Source organism: Cyrtonyx montezumae, unplaced genomic scaffold (assembly GCF_038088225.1).
Source record: "Cyrtonyx montezumae isolate F1298 unplaced genomic scaffold, pur_monq_1.0 scaffold_15, whole genome shotgun sequence".
Lineage (NCBI taxonomy): Eukaryota > Metazoa > Chordata > Aves > Galliformes > Odontophoridae > Cyrtonyx > Cyrtonyx montezumae.
This window is the reverse complement of record NW_027071881.1, coordinates 9,107,316-9,128,801: the sequence shown is the minus strand read 5'-3', so window position 1 is coordinate 9,128,801 and position 21,486 is coordinate 9,107,316. Positions and strand designations below refer to the sequence as shown.

At 54.0% G+C, this 21,486-nt stretch overlaps 1 protein-coding gene and 1 long non-coding RNA gene across 2 annotated transcripts in view; both read right to left on the bottom strand.

The window, feature by feature from the left end:
* LOC136045915 (uncharacterized) overlaps positions 1-21,284 on the bottom strand; it is a 44,929-nt gene extending 23,645 nt beyond the window's left edge. Inside the window, exons 1-2 of the long non-coding RNA XR_010621935.1 lie at positions 21,272-21,284; positions 11,714-11,734 (exon numbers count right to left, since the gene is read on the bottom strand). This is a non-coding gene — a long non-coding RNA (uncharacterized LOC136045915). The remainder of the gene's footprint in view (positions 1-11,713; positions 11,735-21,271) is intronic.
* Positions 18,146-19,685, bottom strand: MRPS23 (mitochondrial ribosomal protein S23). Its single transcript, XM_065732142.1, has 5 exons — positions 19,592-19,685; positions 19,344-19,511; positions 18,970-19,047; positions 18,739-18,862; positions 18,146-18,332 (listed from the first exon to the last, which is right to left on the bottom strand). The coding sequence occupies exons 1-5, from the start codon at positions 19,633-19,635 to the stop codon at positions 18,177-18,179; spliced, it is 570 nt and encodes a 189-aa protein (XP_065588214.1). The 5' UTR covers positions 19,636-19,685; the 3' UTR covers positions 18,146-18,176.
* Positions 21,285-21,486: the final 202 nt, after the last annotated feature.

The following is a 21,486-nucleotide window of genomic DNA, read 5'->3' as shown; positions in this document are numbered from 1 at the left end:
GCTAATAATTTCGGGAAGGTTTTCCTTGTTTGCTTTGTTTCTTCTTCCTTTCCTCTTCTGTTATTTTTCCTTCTGTTGGTGTTGTTCTTTTCCTTTGCTGATCTGATGCGGTTTCAACTAACCAAAGGTCTCACGATGTTAAAAATGCTGGCCAACTCTGACAGCATTTTGTAGATCCCCGCCCTCTGAAGGGGGATGTGCCATACTACCTTAAATGCTAACGCTAGATATGCAAAACTGGGTTTTTTTAATTTATTTTTTAAAAGAGGGAGGCACGGTGTATTAAAACGATTTTACTAAGAGAAAAAAAAAATATTTTTTTAAGAATGCTCAGAAGAAATTGCTAAATCTGTGTGAATATGTTTTAGATGTTTCTATACCTTTTGAGAAGTCCCAGTGGCCCATAGCACACGTGTCGTGGAACCCGGTACGTCTCCATGTGGCTGTGTAGGCTGAGGGCCCGTTAGTCCCCCGCTCATCCCGGAGTCCATTTCCAAGGGGTTTTGTTGGTCCGTTCACTCACTCAGGGGTTCCCAGTGCTCCTTTCTTTCAGTCCCATGCAGAGGACTGACGGCCGCCGCCTGTTCCCCGCTGGGCCGGGGCTGAGCCCGCCAGGAGCTGCAGGACCCCGGGAGTTCAGTTACCCTCCCCCACTAAAACACAGCAATTTGTTTTGTGATGGGCTCGCTGAAAACGAAGCCCGATCTGTCCCTTTTTTTCGTTTCTTACACTCATCCGTGTTCGTTCTAAGTTGAATTTGTAGCTTGGACTTTAAGGTAGCATGGCTCTCTTGCTGTATTTTCTTTTCCCATTGTACAGCAGCATTCATTCAGCTGGTGAATGTCACACATCTAGAGTAGTCAACCCTTGGGTAGCTGTCGGTATATGACCTGAAAGGTGTTCGCGTTTCGTTTCCCCCCTTCCCCGCTCCGAAACCTCCGACGCTGTTTCCATCGTGGGTGTGGATGAGGGCGGCTGCCCGCGCCGCGCGGTCCACACCACAGCAATATCGCTCACTCCGTTTCCTGAAGGCCATCCGTGGCTCTGCGTGATACTGCGTACGAAACTGTTTACAAAGAAACAAAACACTAACTCGTAGCTGTCTTTTATGCTATGGAAATGTCTCTCGGGTGGAATTTTACGCGTTCTGTTGCTTTCTTTCTTTCTTTCTTTCTTTGGTTCCTTTTGGTTCGTTTCTTAAGCGAAACAGTTCCAACAGAAAACTGAGGGTAGTTCAGTGTAGGAGCCAGGATGCATCCGAGGCACCGCGGGCCCGGGGGCTGCGCGTACGCTGTAGAGTTCCTTACGTACGGAATCGGTCAGACCCACTTCTGTGCGTGAACACTACGTGAGGAGGTTCTGTAAGCTAAGCAATACTTTAATACTGTAATAAAATTACCAAAAAAATAATAATAATAATAATAAATGAAGAAATAAAGAAGTAGTTTGAGAGAGCAAACCCGCGCGGCGGTGCCGGTGGCGGCCGGGCTGGCGGTGGCTGCGGAGCTGCCCGGGCTCGCCGCGGCCCCGCGCTGTACATACCCCACACCGCCGGGCTCTGTGTGTCGCGCTGACCGTAGTGGGTAGCAAACTTACGTCGTTCTCTGTCGTGCGAGGTCCGAACTCCATCAGTACTAGAGTGCAAGTCGAAGCATTTCAGGTGGTCATAAATGTACCTAACTATACTATGGCACAGTGGCAAGCCTAGCCCTTCCTTTTATACTTTAGTATGAACTGATGAGAACTTTGGTAGTGACTTTTTTTTTATATATATACATATATATATGTATCTATATATATCAAGCATCTTTCAGGTCTCTGTGTATGGCTTTCTGAAGCCCTGTTGTAAAATACTACGTGGATGGGGGTCTCTCACATCACAGATGTGGAAAGTATAATTTTATATTTGTATTTTCAAATAAATAAGTTTGTGAAAGGTTTCCATCCTCTACTGTGGTCCAGAAATCAATGTGTTTGTCTGACAAAAAAAAAAAATACAATAAACTGTTTTGAACAGATCTCTGCGTCCCTCTCCTTCGGGTCCGGCGATGGGAGCGGGCAGCACTCCTTCACCCACCACAAACCGTGGGGAACGACGGGCGCGTGATCGTGGGGCAGTGTTGGGGGTCCCACCCCATCTGCACTGCAGTGTTATTGGGGGTCGGTGTCAAAATGCACATCTTTATAGCGACGACAAAACGAAGATAAGATTTCGTGTTCGCCTCCCAGCTGCTGAAATCAGATCGCAGCCAAGCGCGGAGTTGTAAAATAAGCAAAATTTTCTCTTCCCCGTCAAATTAGTGGCCCGATAAAGAGAGCAGGGGACATGAACGTGATTTGCATCCCTCTCCTCCTGGCATAAAACGTTTTCAGCTGAGCCTCAGAGCACGGTCTGTGGGGCAGCCAGGCACGGTGCTGTCCGTGCTGGACCCTGGAGATGGGATCCTGAATTTGGGACCCCCGCCACCGCAGCTCCCTGCAGGCTGCAGCTCAGCAGCAGAAGCCTATCCAGCACTTATTAATTATGAGCTTAAGCACTCCCTTCATGGCTATTTACAAGGACCGCCTCGTTATTAATAAGGAATAACACAATGGGGCGGCTGCAAAGCGCATTTGTTCCGCGGGGCGCCCGCACTGCAGCGGTGCCCCCGGAGGACCACAGACAAACCCCCAAGTCCCCCCAGCATTCAGCTGCATTACGTACCGTACTGCATTATGAGAGCAGGAATTGTGAGCGTGCCGAGGTTGGACCTGAGCTGGTGAGTGGAGGACCCAACATCCCGGAGCCAGAGCGGGCGGCGGCGGCCGTCCCGCGTCCCATCGCCACCGGGCACTGATTGCTGTGACATATTGGCTGGCACTCGCCTGGGGAGCGGGCGAGAGGAACCTGCGTGTCACTCCTGCTCAGTAATAATTACTGATTAAAAACGAGTTAAAAAGGCAATGAAGATGGAGACGTGCACTAACCGAGAGACACCGCCCCCCCCAGACCTGCCGTGCAATGTCACAGCTCCCCGAGATCCCACAGCCCCATCCCTGCTCCAGGAGCAGAGCAGCACCGGATGGGAGTGGAGAACTGCTCTGCTCGGGAGCAGCATGGGAAGGGCTCTGTTTTCCAAAAGGAGTCTGAATAAAAGTGTTTTTCCTTTCCAGTTACTGCACTTCACTCGCAGCTCCTGACAGCTTTGAAAATGGCTCCAATTGAAATCATCATTTCATATTGATTTTGGGCTTTTTCTTCCCTCCCCTGACAGCGATGCACCGAAGGTGTTTTCGAGTGTTACTGAAATAGAAAGCTGTGCATCCCCAGAGCGGCTTGCACAGGGCTTTGCATCATCAAAGCCAGGCAGGGTTTTGTTCCTCCTCTGCCCTTTCCATCCAGAGATCCAAAGCACTCGCTCCCATTATCTCACCTCCTTTTATAGGTGGGGAATACCACTTCTACTGAGAAAGCAAACCCGGGTGGGGCTGTGGGTGCACAGCAGGGCTGTGGCTGCCCTGTTCTGTCCCCTGCAGCCCCACCAGCTTGGACCCCCTCTCCGTCCCATTAACATTGGGCTCTCAGACTCAGCACCACCAGTGTAGTGACAATAGTGACACTGTGCAGATGTGCCCCCTCCTCCCTCTGCCACATGGACCCACACATGGCAGCACTGGGAACGTCTCAGGCAGAGGAAGGTCAGCAGCGCAGCCCGGGGCGCAGCGCCCATCTCTGCCCCTGAGCACATCCCTCTGTGCACTGCAGTTTGCATCAATCACAATAAAACACGGTCCCAAATGCTGCCCTCGGGGAGCGTGGAGATGAAGGCATTGCACCCGGAGCCAGCACTAACAATGCTGAGCCATTAGCAATCAGCATATCGGCCGCTTCATAGAAAATCAAGAGGCAAAATAATTGAGTCAATAGCGATACGCAAGGATTGCTCCTTCAGCCCCATTCTTCTGCTGACAATTCTTCAGCAGGGCTGAACATTCAAAAGCTCGGGGAATCAAAAAAGAATTGATTTGATTCAGAGCTGCAGCCCGGGCTGTATTTAACACATCATTTTTGCTTGCTCTACATAGAACAGAAGGGCTGCCTTATGGCAGCGAGGCAGCCAAGGGCAGAGCCGGGACTGAGAGCAGCCAGGGCTGCCCTGCTCGGCCCCAGGCACTGCTCCCATGCATCGGGGTGGAGGGCGATGCCTTCCCAGAGCACCTCAAAGGAAAGCAGGGTAAGAACGTGTGTGTGCACGGGAAGGGACGCGTGCTCAGCCCGTCCCACAAAGCTCAGCTCTCCATCCACCACAGCACTGCCCGCACCCATCGCCCCGAGGAGCACCGCCTTTAAGGGCACCCTGCTCCTCACGAGGGCCGTGTGCTCTCTGCTGACACAGCGGGGACACTCAGCCCCACCACAGAGGCAGCTGATGGGACGTGTGGACGAGCAAGTCATGCTGCTATAATAAGAAGTGTTTATTTGAATAATAAGGTCAGGAGTTAAGTAGTTGGTATTCCACTCGTATGAAGCGGTTTGCACAGTGTCACTAATAATTAAAGGGGTTTTTGGACTAATCTAGTTGCTCTTCCTCAGTGTACTCTACTCTGTTCAAGAAACTCATCAAAGCAGCGAAGTGATCTTCGAGGTTATTAATCTCCTTTGCTCCACAGCTGGAGCAAATTTATTTGCTTGAATTAGCATGTAATAAACTTATAATAAAGCTGCCATATCCCTCACTTTAGAGATATAGTTTGTGTAATGAGTAGTTAAATGGAGGTAATGTAGCAATAGCCTTTAGGTTCAAAGATTAGGGGGGGAAAAAAACAACAAAACCCACAGTGCTGTTACCTCTGGTGGAGGTAACAGGAGATGGGTGATGGGTGTGAGTGGTGTGTGATGGGGCGTGGGCAGAGGGTGGGGGGAAACGGGTGTTGGGTGATGGGACGCGGATGCTGGGCAGTGCATAATGGGCACTGGGGAATGGGTCAAGTTGGGATGTGGGCGATGGGAGATGAGACACGGGCAACTGGGTGGGTAATGGGAGGTGGGCAACGGGCTGACACCTGCAGGGAGCACGAGGCCGAGGTCTGTGCACGGTGCTGGGCTCAGCACAGAGTGCCTAAGTGGGGGGAATTCATTCAGCCCAGCTCACCCTTCACCGTTTGCAGCTTTTCTCCAGCAATAAATCCTTGCCTCTTCTCCCTGCCTAACACTGGCTGCACGTCTGCCAGCAGTGGGGAGTGCCCCTTGCAGACAGATGTGGGGAGAGTTCAGCGCTGGGGGGGTTCACCCCCACAGCCCATTATTCAGAGCCGGAGCAGTAAATAATTTTTCCCTCTCCATTTCAGCTCTTTTCTGTTCCTTCTGGAGCTGCTCGGTGCTGCAGAAGGGCCTGGGCATTAGCCAGAGGTGTCAGAGGTGTTAGACAAGGTATTAAGGAGGTGTCAATGGTGAAATAGCTGGGATTACAGTAAAGTCTAAATAAGGTGTAAAATAAAACCAGAGGTGATAAAGTCATTGATAAGAAAAGCTGAAGAAAAATAGGAGTGCAATTATTTTTCATCCCAGTTGTTCACTCTCACCGTGCATTATCCACAGCTTTGCAAAGCCTTAAGTGAGATCAGTTCTGGCTGCAGCTCAGCGCCCGCAGAGCGGCCGGCACAGCACGCTGTGTGCTGCTGGGACAGGGCTGCTGCTGCCCCTCCCAACAGGGCACCTCTACCCACAGCTGTGCAGCAAAGCACTGCTCCTGCATCTGTGCCCTCTGAGTGCCATGCACCTCCCAGGGGCATGCACAGGAGCTGACCCGACACACGAGCGCGGCCAAGGACCTGCACCCAGCAGCAATGTTGGCTCCACGCGAAGATCCCTGCTGAGCAATGCAAATTGCTGCAGGAAGGGGAAAGATGTCTTAAGGAGCGACACGCTGAGCAACAAAAATTGTTCAGTTGCTGCTTGCGAAGTGCAGTTATGTCATTTCCATTGTGCCAGCTCGGGGACCCAGCAGCCCCTGGCCCTCACTGCTGTGTGCAGCGCCGCAGAGCCCAATGTGCACAGAGTGCCCCAATCATGGAGGCTGAGGACCACTAAGATCACCAAATCCAACCATTGACCCATCATCATCGTGCCAAGATCCAGCTGGCACCGGGGACCTGGAAACCCTTGGGCTCACAGACACGAGGCTTCTTCCTGCAGAACTCCAGAGGAATAGTTACAGCAAGGAGGGAAAAAAAAAAAACCCACAGAAAAACATGATCATCTGCAATTCTTTTGCTGCCATGAAGTGTTATTAACTGATTGGGTTTCATCACATCTCCCCTCGCTGCTGCTCCAGCTGATTGCCCTGGATTTGCATTTCCCTCGGACGAGCAGTGCTCCGGGGATGGCTGCATCCCCACGCAGCCGTGCAGGTTCATCAGCTCTGACCAGACAAGAGGTGATGGCCTCAGCTGGCACCGTGGGGGGAAGGGAGGTGGGGAAGAGGAAAGAGCAGTCCGGGATTGGAACTGCACGGCGAGGGGGGGTGGTCCCATCCCTGGAGATGCTCCACATCTGTGGGGACACAGCACCGAGGGATGGGGTCAGTGGGGTGGGTTGGGGATCCTGGAGGTCTTTTCCAACCTGAACCTGATTCTGCAGCTCTCTGAAGTGGCACAGAGCTCCCAGGCAGTTGGAAGCAGCAAAGGAGCTCTGCAAAACGAACGCGTGCAGGCAGCAGATGGACGCAGCCGAGTGCGGCCCGCGCACCACCAGGTACACAGCCCAGCAGCCGTCCCCTGCTCCTGATGTTCATTAACAACATCATCACTCTGAAACTATTGCCACCACTGCAGCTTTGCAGCGCACACCGCGTCCTGCTGCTCTCTCAGACATAAATAAGCAGTGAAATGAGTGAGATGTCAGAAGGCACCGAGGGGCACAGCCTGGTGCTCATCAGGGCAGGGAGCTGCAGTGCTGGAGCACAGGACCTGGCACTGCTGGGCCCTCACCGCAACAGCATCGCATTTCAACTTCAGTAAACATAAAAACATCCATATGTATGAACAGCTCGATCAGTACCATATGTTGAGCTTCTTCTCCGTATAGGAAACAGTCTGCTTTCAAGCTTTTTAATTATACAGAATTGAGCAAAGTCTTAGCAGAACAATCAGATAAAGGGGAGGTGGGGATGTGGTTCCTCTCTGTAATGCAGTGGTGAGGGTTTTCTCCCCCCATGGGCTTTAGGGACGGACCGGGCTGGGGCTGTTCGGAGGAGCCCTGCGGCCGCTGCCAGGAGCAGAGCTGAGCTCAGCACCAACAACTCTGGGGCTGCACCTTCACGTCCAACACACAGCACGGCTGCAGGTGGAGTGAGGCAGACCTGGGGCTGGGACTTTCCCTTAGAATCACAGAATCAAGGTTGGAAAAGACCGCTAAGATCACTGAGTTCAGCTGCTGACCCATCCGCACCGTACCCACGAACCACGTCCTTCAGTGCCACGCCTGCACAGACGGTGACCCCCCCACACCCTGTGCAGCCCGTGCCAGTGCATCACCACGCTTCTGGAGAAGAGCCTGATCCCCCCACGGTGAACATGAAGCAGTCACCTCCCATCCTGGCACCGTTACCCGGGGGCAGGGCCAACCTCCGTCTCACCACAACCTCCTTTCCAGGAGCTGCAGCCGCCCCAGGCTCAGCCGGATGATGCCAAGGTTGGGTTAGGAAAACTCCACTCATGTTTGTGTTTTGGAGTGCTGAATTGGTACAGCCATAAATACAACTATGGCAATCACGAGATCCCCCCCAACTCCCCTGACACAAAGGCAACCACGTCCCCCTGCCCCACACCGCCAAGGAAGGAGAGCAGCAGCAAGGACAGTCCCAGTTCCTGTGACTGATTAAGGCGGATGCCAGACCTGAGGCACAGCACTGATTCCCGTGTTCCTTCCAGAGGTGTCACAGCTGTGGCAGCCCCACATCCCCGTGAATTTCCCCGGTGTCATTTGTCACCACCTGACACTGACAAAGTGCCGCGGCCGCACAGCAGCCGCCCCAACCATCCGCTCCAGCGGAGCTGCCCTGCTTCCCTCCCTCTGCTCCTGCTCCTTTCCCTGCTGCACAAACCCCATGGCACACACCTGCCCTGCAGCGCCCGACGGTTCACTCAGCTCCTGTGTCCCAGTGTCACAGCTCCGTGTCTCAGAGGGACACGGGGCAGCAGCCACCAGTGCCCGAGGGAAGCAATGGGGAAGGGATGGCAGCCATTTTTGTATAGAGATGCTTTTTCTCCTTATGATGACACTTTAACAAGAGCTTAATGAACAGCGCCTTCCTGCCTTTGAGGGGTGCAGACAGGACAGACAGAGTTAGCATTCATTATCAGCCCATCACCAACGCAGCCACGCAATTCCCCGGCCATATGGTCAGCACCATGCACTTCCAAAAGTGGGGACATCAACACGGCTTGGCTGCCACCAGCCACCACGCTCAGGCAGCCTGAGGCTTCAGGGAACAGGCAGACCTGGGTGCAGAGGAGCAGGACCAGGGCCGGAGGCCCCACAACCCCGATGTGTCAGGGCCCACGGCCCAAATCGATGCTTACAAAGGAGTGAAGGTGTTGGTAAATGGGGCTCGTGTGACCCCATCTCCAAGCACCCACAACAGCAGCAGGAAAACCCAGTGCAGAGCCAGAGCTCAGCATCCCCAGCCAGGTCCCCAGAGCCTGAGCTGTGCTCTAGCAAGCACATCGCTCCTGCCCTGCTCCCGAGCTCCGGCTGCGATGCAGTAGGACGCAGCAGGAGGGTCTGTGCTCCTTCTGCAGCAGCCGACCTGTGTCAGCATTTTATTCTGCAGCTCTGAAGGTTTTTTAGCTTAAAAAAAAAAATCAGAGGAGTTTTCAAAGCTTTAACAGCTTTGAAAACAACATAGAGAGTTCTCTTTACTGCAGGAGAGGTTAATGATCTCCCTCTGCTACAGAACTAAGCTGGACATCGTAATAAATAATCATAATAAGATGTAAAGTATCACCTGGAGCCACACAGCACAGAGAGCAGGTAGGAGTTACGGTGCATTACTCAGAGCAACTGCTGGGGCGAGATTTCCAAAGTGAAGGCAGTCGGCTGAGGAACAGGAAGCAGAAGCCAGCAATTAAAATATCACTTAATCCGAAGCTGATCACATCTCAAAAGGGCTGGGAGGGCCGAGTGCCCCCACCCCCCAACTGCAGCGCCGTGGAGCAGGGACCCCAGCACCCAGTGCTGTCCCCTGGTGGGTGTACCAACAGCCGGGTGTCCCCAGGGCTGGGAGACCCCTCACTGGGAGAACCCCTCACTCCCAGCCCAGCTGCCTCCAGGCCATGCCAAGCTCAACCCACAGCAGAGGAGCAGCAAAGCGCTCGTTAAGCAACTGCATTAATAACATTAATGACAGTTCAGCGACACAGCGGCCTCAGCTACGTTTCCACACGCAGGTTTCATCCCCGGGCATTCACAAATGCCGTCGTGGGGTGGCCAGCAGGTGTGGGAACGGATGCCACAGGGTCACCTCTGGGTTGGCACGGACCAGAATCGCACTGCTCCGGCTCCGCAGCGCCGTGCCGCTCACTGGGGCAGCACAGCATGGCACAGTGCAAGCACCACCAACAAAACCCATCTGCCACCGCTCTCAGGAGCAGCACTGCTGTGACCACGGGGCTGGGACCCATCCTTGCATCCTTCTGAGCCCCCCCGGCCCCCCACCCCCGGCAGATCAGACCAGCAGTGATGAGCACAGCAGCTGCTGCGGAGCGGGGCCTTTCTTTGTGTGTTTATCCTCCTGTCTCTGAGATGAGCTGTTTCTTGTCTTGTCAAACCACATCCTTTTCTTTAAAGAATCAGCTTTAAGAATCCAATTTGTCAAGCTGGACAATCGTTTGAGAATCCATAAAAAGCCTCGGTGACTTTATCAAAAAAAATAAATCAGAAGGTTTTAAATGGTAACTGAAAGGGATTTGAAAATGGGTTGAGTGGCCTACATCAATTAATCTTCAGAGAGCCGGGGCTTTGTGAAGATGAAGTGGCACAGAAGTGTCAAAGGCCAGTTACCAGGCTTTAGCAGATGGAAGGTGTCGATATTTCTCCTTCCCTTCTTCTCACTCTTCTCCTTCCCCCACCTCGCAGGCGGAGATGGAGGAGCTCTGTGGTGAGCAGAGCGGGGCTGCACCCCAACAACAGCATCCCACACCACTCCTCACTGCCCAGCAACCACGGGTCAGGCACAGGGACACCGAGAGCAGGGGACAGTGGGGACCTGGGGACGTGGGGCTGCGCAGATGAAAGCTGCGGGCTGGAAATGAAACAGCAAAAAGAGACCTCAGGAGCAACAGAGCGGCGACGCTGCCGCACGGCGATCCCACAGCAGCATGAGGGGCTCCAGATGGCGTTTTGTTTTAGCTCCATGAGAAATGCAACCTGACAGGCAAGCGTGGGGATGGGGAGCAGCAACAACACCGGTGGTTTCCTTACAAAAACGAGAGCAGCCCATCAGCTCAGAGGTACCCCTGTCTGCTGCAACGAACGCAGCTCTCTGTGCTTACCACGGTGGTGCTGAGCTTTGAAGTGGCATTGTGTTGCAGAAGTATAATAGGAGGGCGCCCGACTCGCTTCCCAGCCCGGGGAAACGGATCTGATTTGGAAACGGGCCATGAGCACCACAAGTTGGGGCTCCGAAGTGAAGGTGATAACTTTGCCAATTAAATACGGATGTGATTTATTTTTTTTTCCCCTCTCCTTCCCCTGAATACTTGTGCACAGTCATTTTGTGATGATATAAAGACATAGGCCTCCTGGTGCAGCTTAATTGCTCGCATATAGAGGAATGATGAGCTCCGTTGCACCGCACAAGTACTGCCTGGGTACTCGTTGCCTAATAGGTGATACCAACCCGAGCTTAACTCTTCTGCCCAAGGAAAAACAGAGCACCAGCACAGCCCCGGCTCAGAGCACGCTGCTGAACAACCAAACCACTTCACTAGCAGCTACAGACAGAAGAGCAGGCTTAAATTTAACCGTGCCATTAAAGCCTTTTGCTGAATTGGCGCTTGGAGCGCTGCTAGCAGAGCGGGCTCTCACTGAAGTTCACCGTATCTCTATAAAATAGAAAAACACAAGATTCTCCCCCCTTCCAAAAAAAAAAATATGCCCCCCAGTGCCACCTGCAGGGGCTGAGATGAAGCAGAGGCACAAAAAGCTGAGACACAGCGCGATGGGATGCGAGTGCCCAGGGTGCTGGGGTCAGAAGGAGCAAAATGGGCAACCACCACCGGGATGAGGGGAAAGCACTCCTGATGGCTCAGGAAAAAAGTACATTAACAATCACTGGAAGGGACAAGGCAATCTCATGGTGTGCAGACTGCTCACGGCAGGGAGGTGGGGAGGGGCCAAGGGCTTGCATCACTGTGTGCTCCTCCGCCCCACTACGCTGTGTGGACAGATCTGCCCCCACTGAGCTGTGAGAAGGGGACCCACAGGGCCTGCTGCCATCACCCCACGGCCACTGCCTGCTCCGGGCTGGGAGCACAACAGCATCAGGGATTTTCTGAAGGTTACACAAAGGTTAACCAACATCAGCACGCCGGCTCTGCTTGCCCCATTTGTGAGGGATGAAGGCTGTGGGCACTCAGCAGTCCCAGCCCCTCTTCCACCTCAGCCACCTCTAGGATCACTCTGCAGGAAGGAGCCCCCCGAGGTGTCCTGCACAGCACTGCCCATCCCCACACCTCCGGGGTCAGCGCTGCACTGCTGCCCCTCGGGTGACTCAACCCAACCAGGTTCTGCTGGTTGGCTTCCCAACACCACAAAGCACAGCTCGCTCTTCCCTCTCACTCACAGCTTCATTATTCCCTCCAGATAATTTCGGGTTTCTCAGCCGTGAGCGCGGCACCTCAGCTCCCAGCATTTAAATCCGCAGCTCCGCTCTCACCACAACCATTCGCATCACAAACGCCCGCTTGTTTCCATACGCGGAGCTCCTGTAACCCCAAAAAAACCTCTGCAGCCGCAGAGTGCCAACGCTGCTTCAGAGCTGAGCGAGGAGGGGAACTGCTCTCAGACGCTCCCACTCCGGCAGCCGCGCTCTGAAGGGCGTTTCAAAGGCACAGGACTCACTCCGGGTGCTGCTGATGTTCAGGATTTCACCGCTCACATCAACGAGACGGAGCGGGTGCTCTGGGGGCAAAGTGACGTTAGGACACGGCCGCACACTGTGACACCGCGACGTCGGGGCTCCTCTGACAAAAAGCTCAGAGCTGTCGGGAGGAGGGCCACGGGTGACCCCACGACAGCACCCAGGAGGCAGCTCGGAGTGTGGGAGCCGAAGGGTCACCCACCCCGGGGTGCTCGGGGCTCAACGCCTGCAGCTTTCCGAGTATTTCACGCGTTTGAGATTTCTGTTTCACGTTTCAATTTCCTGCAGCACAGCCAATTTATCTCTGCTGCCCAGCCGGGTTCTCCCCAGCTCTTCCCCTTATCTTTTCCCCTGTATGACTGCAAACACCGCCGTTATCTTCACGTGATAAACCCGGCCGCGTGCAGACCCGTGCCCTCAGAGCAGTGTGGCACAGAGAGGTCGAGCAGACACCGCGGGCTCTGCTCAGGGCACCTCCCATCTGATGAACAAATGCTGGCCTGGTGTACGAGGCACCACAGCCACCTCCCAGCTGTACACCATATGTGCTGCCAGGACACCACCGGGACCCCCCTGGATCCCCAGTGGATGAGAGCACGGCTCCGCGTGCCCCCAGCCCACCCCACAGCACAGGGATGGGTTTCCTCCCCCCCCAGACCACAGAATCTCAAATATCCCATCAGTGAGGGGGGGGAGCAAGCGTCCAGCACTGCTGTGGGAAACATCATCATAACGGCTTCATCCTCCGGGGGAGCAATCGGATAAAAGCAAAGCAACGCCGGGCCGAGCAGGTAACATCAAGTCACCTTGCGAGGGATGGCTGCAGCCCGTGCTGCGAGCACGCAGCACCCCCTGGTGCCACCACCGGACATAGGGACAGGGACGGACAAGGAGGGAGCGAGCCGGGTGCCGCGCTGTCAAGTCTTGTAGGGCTCAGTGACATTTTCAGCCCATTTCCTTCCCGCAGCCATGCCCGCACCGAAGAATCGGGTTAGGGACACTACGAGCTCGCTGACATCGGGCACAAAGCGTGCTGATGTGGGACTGCACCCGTGCCCGCAGCACCAGACCCCCGGAGCAGAGTGGAACGCAGGCAGCTCCTCCACATCCTGGGGAAGGAAATGTGGATCGCAGTACTGGCACGTTCAGCTCCCCCCATAGAGCCTGGGAGGGGGTCCTTCCTCCTCCACCGACCCCACGGCACAGGCTGACACAGCCCGACCTTGGAAGCAAATTCCTTTGCAGATGCCAATCCACTTAACTTTATCACATCCACCTCCAGTGAACGGTGCTTTGGTTTATAGATGGGGAAATCGAGGCAGGGAAAAACGAAGGGCTCAGTGTCCACAGTGAGGCAGGAACAGAGCCCTCCACCTGTGCCTGAACTACAAAGTCACCTCATTAGCAGCTAATCAGAACCACGGGAGGGGAAGAGATTCCAGGCAGGGCAGAGAGGGGAGGAACTGGAAGAAATACAGACATCAAAACAGATTCCATCTACGTGTTCATCCAGCTCCACGTGTTAGGCTTTGAGTTCACGTCTGCATTGGTTTTGTGTGATTTCAGGTGCCCTCTCCCAAACACACAAAGCTGAGAGTCCCACACTGCCTCGGGAAGGAGAAAAATCTGCCATTTTGAGTTTGTCGTGGGAAATCTTATATTACTTTGCCCACGAGATTAGAAGAACCCACTAATCCCACTTGCCAGCCTGCTATCTTTATGGGAGCCCAGATAAGCTATCTGTAAGTTGCTTATCGAGAGCAGCCCTGCACACTGCATTGGGCAGTGGTGTCTGGGAGGGAGCAGAGCCCCAGGGCCCCCGTGGGACAGCACAGGGCTGAGCCAGGCCCACAGCTCCAGCCCTGAGCACGGGACTGCAGCACGAAGCCAGGAACGCGTTTTTAAAGGAGAGGAGGAAATGGTGTCTTTGTGTCAGACAAGTGGAAGAAATCCAGGACCAGGAGACTGCAGAGCCCTTCCACTTCAGACAGCAGGTGCTCTCCAAGATGTGGTTATGGCAACAAAATAAATGATGGATAATTGCTTTTGTGACAACTTGCCAATTAAATTAGACTCAGCAGAATAACATAATGACAATTTGTTATGCTCTGGTGGGCACTAACACACCAATCATAATTAAATGCTATGACTGAAATAGAATGCTGCTGTACACAGGAATATATAACCCCAATTCCCTCCCAGTGAAACATTATAGGTTCAGACTTGATTTCAATTTCTGGAGGATAATAGCATTAGCACACATCAGAATGAGCTCGTGGTATGCACACAGGCAGCAGCAGCGAGGACGGCCCCACGGGACCCTGCAGACACCACGTCCCCAGTGGGCAATGGGGGTCCAGCCCCATCCCAGCCCCACTCCAGCACGCAGGGACAGGGCCCAGTGTGCGTGTGTGTGTGCACAAAGGTGGGAGAAGCGGACACTGTGGCCTCTGTCCACTCAGACCACCCGTGCCACGACAAGGCCAGCTTCATCTGGAAGGGTTTCAGCTCAAACTGTCACAACTGGAACTGAATGAGGCTCTAACATCTCATCCAGAGCTGCATTTCCAGAACAGGCCTTGCTGCCTGCCCTCACGAAGCCTGGCACTCTCAGGTCTCCAGGTCCCTGGCACAGCTGCAAATTGCTCCAGCAGCTCTCTGCACCAGGCCTGGTCCTGTTACACCCTTTGCTCCCTTACCCCAGCATGCACCAGTGTGTGACCCACACGTGGCCAGGGATGCGCTGACTGCAGAGCACCGGGGTCCTGCCATGAGCCAACAACACGGGCAAGCACGGATGCTGTGAGCAAGAGAGAAAACAGAGGATCCACAAGAGACCTCCAGACTGCAGGCTGGGACCCGTGCTGCCTCACGCTGCCAGGGAACGTCCCTGGCTCTAGGAGCTCACCTTGGCAGCCCTTCAGCCCGGCTGTCAGAGCTGCAGAGGGCTCCCTCTTCTCCCTCCTGCTTTCAATCATTTTCGATGCCTCCAGGAGCCCCGTAACCAACGCTTTGCCATTTGTTGTCACTTCAGAAGAGCTCTGCAATCAGAAAGGGGAACTGCTGCACACACAACCGCTCATCTCTCAGGAGGAAGGAGGTCAGCACTCCAGCTCAGGAAAGGTCACGCGCTGCTCCGTAATGGGGTGTAGGATTGCGAGACGGCAGAAGCTGCGGTCGTTAGCGAGTGCTCCGCCCCGCACACACGGACACGACTTGAACACACCGTGCCCCACATTGGGCAGCGACGACGGCACAGCTGCGGTTTCTGTACCGGGGGTACCGCTCCTATGGGAAACAGACTGCTGGGGGACAGCGTGGGCTCCTTCCCACGCGTGCCGGAGCCCGGCACGAGGACACAGCCGGCAATTCCATCGCAGCCGTTTCACGTGCCGGCAACTCCGGCCCGAGCGTGGGGCAGAAGCACGGCAGCAGACCCACAGAGCCCCATCCCCACGGCCCCGCTCCGCCCGTCCGCGCAGCGCAGCGCGGTCCCCCCCTGGCGGACAGCGAACCCCCCCGCGCAGCCCCCGACGTTTGGCCGACGGCTGGAAGGAAAACTCTTGATAAATAATAAATGGCTCACCCCGGGCTTCTTTTCCCTCAGAGCCTTTTAATTAAGATAGCCGTTACTCTTAAGGTCGCGGTGATTGGCGTTTCGATCCCAGCCCGGCGACCGCAGCCATCAACCGCGCGCTATCAAAAACACAACTCCGCTCTTAATTGCGCTCTCTCCTAATTGCACCGAGTACTGCAGCTCACACAGCCCGCGCCGCAACCCAGCCCGGCCCAGCACGCACAGCGGCCCCCGGGACCCCCACGGCCCCCCCGGAGCTGCCAGGAAACCCCCCCCCCCACCCCGATCTGCGGCACGGGAAGGACAGCAGCCCCCCCACGCCCCCCAAACTCACCAACAGATTTGGTTTTTTCCAGATAATCTGACTACATTTCGGAGGAGCAGCACGAGGGGTCTGTGCCACCCCCCTCCCCCACAGCTCAGCTGCACCGCCGGGCACACACAGGTGAGGAAATGAGGCAGCAACCAACAGAAGGGCTCGAGCTGGGGGTGCCCCACCAGAATAAAGCAGAAAAACCTCCCAAAATTGTTACCGTGAGCTCTGTACAGAAACAGCTCATGGCGGGCTGCAAGACACTGCTCCCTTTGCTATATTCTACATTTCTTACTCCTCCGTGTGGCAAAGGATGAATAGCCAAGCTCACAAAGATGCAAGAGGGAAGCTGGTGATAGAGGACAGAAGAAAAGGTTCTTTCTGGCAGCTGAGCACTGTTTTAGAGAAGCAGCAACAAACAGAAAGCCACCAAGCTGTGAGCAGAGGGAGCGAGAAACCTCTCAGGTCATGGCACTCAACCTCGTGGTGCTCCTTTTCACCTTCAAGCACCTCCAGGCACCACGATGGGCACAGCTGGAGCATCACCCACGGCCGTGACACGAAGCTGGATGCCCAGTGCTTACCTCAGAGAGAAGAGTCCCAAACAAAGGCACCAAGTGACCGGAGAGGAGATGTGGAACCGTCGGCCACCGACAAACCTTTGTCCCACACAAAGAAACTGCACAAGAAGAGAAACTCACATCACAGCTGGCAGCACTTTACTACCGAGGGCAGCTGGGCTCAGCCCTCATCAGGGCCAAAGAACACTGGGACTTAAAGAAACCTCCACCCAAAACCTTGTTGCTGATGGCTGAGGTCCACACTCGATTCACTCTCAGTACGTGCATCTCCTCTGCACTTTTGTTTCAGACTGAATCCCATTTCCACCCATTCCTTTTGTCACATCTGTTCGTACCACGGCGGCTCCCAAACCTCCTGCTGCATACGGGCACTGCAGCTGCCCCTGCACGCGCTGCCACACGCAGCTGCAGATTCAGGCAGCAATTTTCACTGGGTGGAAACACCTTGCACAGCCCAGCACGCGTGCCACCATCAGCTCTGGAATTACCAAGCAGGATTAGGAATAAAGTTCAACCTTCCCAGGGTCACTGAGTGATTCCACTGCAATTACAGTGCTACCAGGAGGTAAATCATGCCACTCGAGGAAAAAAGGAAAGGAGTGTTTGTATTTTTGTAAGAGCTTACTTGAATTACACACAAGACCAGTGCCACAAAACCACCTTGAGGAGAACGTGTCTGGAGGGCAGGTACGAAACCCAAAGGAAATCTCAACCTTTTCCTTTTTGGGGATGAATCAGAAGTGGGAAGAGATTTTTGCCTGCCCTGACTCAAAACAGGCCAGTTTTTTTGTTGTTGCTTTTCCTTCAGCCTAAAACCAACATTCTTAATAAAAACAAGACAGGCAATTAAGTTTACAGACATGAGAAGGATGGAATTCTAATCAGCTCTGAACTGTGGTAAGATTATCATCTTTATTTCTCTTCTGTGCCAGTGACCTTCTGTAAAAGCATTCAACTTTCTCTTCAGCAGAGCTGCAACGATGCACCTTCCACATTCCCAAGGTGACCAATTTCATTAAGACTTGCTGAAAAACTTCAAAGATCCAAATTATTTGGTGCTACACTTCATCCTCTTACGAATGTAAGCAAGTGACGAAGCAGAAAGAACATATGAGCACACATATAAATAGCAGCTCTGCAGAATCAGCTATAAAAAGATGGCACTTCTGACAGCTGTTACAATGCATCAAGTAAATAGCATCTGCCATCTCAACAGCGGGGCTGCCACCATCACTGCCAGGCAGTACTGCTGCAAATAAGACACGGGTTCCCATTTGAAAGAAAATGTTTAATTTTCCACTCTGTTTTCCATCCCAAAAGCTGAGACATCACTGAAAACATCGAGACAGCGGTTCTCAAAAGAAGAGGATCATCTCCTACTCCCTAAGTGGGGAGATGGAAAGGCAGGATCGGGTGACATGTGACCACAGGGAGGCACCACAGCCAGAAGACCGAGCCATGCCCTCCTTCAGAATGCTTCCAGTCACTGCTGGGCTGTGCAGGTGGGAACGCTGGCTCCTGAGCAGGCGAGTGCTGTGAGCACACAGCACCAAGCTGCAGGATGTGCCACAACAGCACAGCTGTTAGGACGAGGGATCTTCCTTCTGTGTTTCTCTCAGCTCTGGTGGCTGCTCCTCCTGGCTTTCCTTCTTCTCCTGCAATTCTTCCAAAGCCGTCTGAAGTTGCAGACGTAGTGCAGAATCCCTGGCTTCCTCATCCTGATGATCCTGCTGTGCTACCTACAGTTAATGACAGATGAGCACAACAAAAAACAAAAGAAACAAACGGGGCTGAAAACGTTTGTCAAAGAATTACTGAAGGGAGCAACAGAAAGCAACTGCCAATTTGCTCAACCACAAAAGCTGAGAGAGAAGTTCTAATTCATTCTCAGATTATAATGAAAGTGTAATACAGTCTCAAGGCACCACCAGAGCAAGAAACTAAAAATGAGATTGCTGACCTCAGGGTAAAAGACAGGCAGTGATTTCATCTTCCTACATGCTCATAGGACATTAACTAGAACCTGTTCCTGTTCCTTTTCAGCCTCTCTTATAGAAAAAGCACTGTGGATACTTAGCCCAGGGGTAACTGGATAATGAGGAAAATGAAGAGTGTATCACAAAATATCAACTGAATTCAGCTTACTTTGTCTGTTCCTCTTCTCTGCAGAGTTATCCCACTGGCTAAAAGGGCTTTTCCTGTTTCTTCAAACAGGTTTTCCTCTTCGATTTTTCCTTCTTCTTTCAACTCATTATATTTCTCAACAAACCTAGATTTCAGGATTGTACTCTCACTGATACCATTTTGCTTTGCTGCCCAAAGCGGAGACAGCAACAAGCTTCAGAAACGTCTTTGGTTTAGTTTAAAAACTCTTACCTCTGGCAAGTAGATTTGTAGTTCGGTTGCAATAGATCAAAAGGTTTGGGGCCACTGCCATAGATTTTATAAAATTTCCTATTCAAAAACAAACAACACCAGCGTTTAAAGCAATTAAAACCAGACACGTTTGGAAGGAGCAGGGTCAGAGCGAGCGTGCAGCGAGGCCTTCACAAAACCACCGCTCCTTTTTGCGGTGCCATTACACCGCGCTGCGGCGCTCAGCTCCCCCGGCTCACAGCGCAGGAGCTCCGCTCAGCCCACGCACGGCCGCTCCAGCTCCCGCGGCGGCCCAGCGCTTCACGCGGTGCCGGGGCCGCCTCCGCGCTCCCGCAGCGCCCCGCAGCGGTGCGGCCCCGACGCGGAGGACTCACGCTCGCACTGCGTCCTCCCGGTAGAAGATGGGCGGCACGACGTCCGTCACTTTGCCGCGGCGCGGCCGGGGCACGCGGTACAGCGGCTCGCGGAGCGGGGGGAAGGCGGCGTACACGTCGAACCACAGCGGTTTCGGGATGACGCCGATGCGCAGCAAATTGCGCGTCCTGCGGGCGGCAGGCACAGCTCAGGGCCCGTCCCGCACCCCCGCCGCACCGCGCCCCCGCCCGCCCGGCGCCCCGCGTACCGGCTGAACACGCTGCCGATCTTCTGCATGCGGCTCCCCGCCATGGCGGCGGACTAGGCCTCCCTTAGCAACGCCGCCACCCTAGCAACGGGCGGCCCCGCCACCCGGAAGCGGAAATGCTCTGCCGTTGTGCCGCTGACCAATCCGCTGCCAGAGCGCGCCGAGGGCGGCAGGTGGCGCACAGACAGAGGCAGTCGATACCCGAGCTGCGGATCCGCCCCCCTCCGCCATTTAAAGAGACAGCGCTGCCGTCCCGGAGCTGGGGATGTAAGTCCCGAAATGGGTCCTGGGCGCACCGCGCTCGGAGTTGTTCACTGTGATCCAGTATTCACTGTGATCTTATCCCAGCTTTTAGTTCTCGGCTTCTCTCAGGCACTGTTTTATTAAAACCCAGTTCAAAATCAAACCTCCTGCTTCCAGAGAGCAGAATTCAGAAAGAAGCGCTGCAGCTGTTCCAGGACAGGTCCCTCCCCACCATGATTTCCTCCTTTCTCTCCCCGTGAAATAACAGCAGCAAAAAGCAAAATGCCACAGTGTTAAGAGTACAACAGGACTTTATTATATGAATTACTATTAAACATCTTTAAGAAAAAAAAATCACTTATGGAAATAAATTCTAAAAGAGCAACACTCACGCACATCACAGACTTCTGCTTCGTTGTTAATTTTAAAACATTTTGTATAGAAGTGATACAAACATCACTGAGAACTGTACAGCTCTATGCAATAAACGCATTTTGGCTCCCGAGCCGGTTGTAGGGGCCTTTCTGCTCCTTAGACCCGATTTACTGTTGTTTTAGTGGAGATAAAAATAACCACCCTTCATCGTCCGTTGAAACGACGTTTTGTGCCTCCAGGATACTTTAAAATGGCCGCAGAGTGACATCACTCAGAGCTGCGCAGCACAGGCTGGGACAGCTCAGGGCACATTGTCAGGAGCACATCCCCTGACCCCAAAGCAGCCACAGCCGCCGGGACAGCAGCCCCCAGCCCCCAGGAGCCCGCCCTGCCCGTGCTTCCTGCACGCATGGAAACTTCGCTGCGAGTTAAGCCCTTGGTAGCTCAGAAGCACTGGAACATTTACGAGTTGATCCAATTCCAAGCTTGATTTTTTTCCAAATATGCAGCGCTGCTTTGGGTTGCGAGGGAGCAACGGTGGCCTCCCACCACCTCAGAGCCAGCCCTGGGCTGGGGATAGCAGCCCCCCCCAGCTCCTGCAGCTAAGCCACAGCTTCATGCCTCGCACCGTGCCGTGTGGGACATGCATCTCTCCAGCCCCTGGCCCTACGCAGGGCAACGCCTCCACAGTATCTCTCCCCGCACCCCATTCCCACCCCCTAAAGTCACCTTGGGGATAAGACCAGTGCTGTGTGGCACTGCTGCAGCCCCCATCTCAAAGGGGACACCCTTCCTTAAAAAGGAGCAAAATCGAAGTTGGGCTCAGCGCCGAGGGCTGCGCCTTCTGCTCTTCCCGGAGCTCCAACCCCGGCAGCACCGATGGCACTGCATCGCTCAGCCCCGTGGCAGCACTCAACAGGTGCACCATGGCTGTGGGGAAAAACGTTGGCATCCATTTCAAAGGGGATGCAGGGAGGATTTGGGGGGAGCCCGCCGGGAGCCAGAGCAATGTGGGCTTTGTTAGCAAACCCATGGAGAGGCAGGGACAGCAGTTGTGTGCACGTCTGGTGGATGGGATTCTGCGTCTGCCGCCTTCACAGCACAAATCTTACAACATTTGTGCCGCTTCACAGGAGCCAGAAAGCAGAGTAGGCACGTCTGCAGCCACCTCCTGATTGAGCAGTAAACAGATTACGCTGATAAAGAAGAAAATGTGCTGGCGGGAGTGAATTCTGACTTAGTGCTCGTCACTCGTTACTTACACAGCAAAGGAATTT

Excerpts from the sequence above, each read along its gene's own strand:
- MRPS23 (XM_065732142.1), bottom strand. The coding sequence starts at position 19,635 with ATGGCGGGGAGCCGCATGCAGAAGATCGGCAGCGTGTTCAGCCG. Across the intron at positions 19,048-19,343 it reads CGGGAGGACGCAGTGCGAGC|GAAATTTTATAAAATCTATG; the intron begins GTGAGTCCTCCG and ends GTTTTTGAATAG. Across the intron at positions 18,333-18,738 it reads AGAGAAGAGGAACAGACAAA|GTAGCACAGCAGGATCATCA; the intron begins GTAAGCTGAATT and ends CATTAACTGTAG.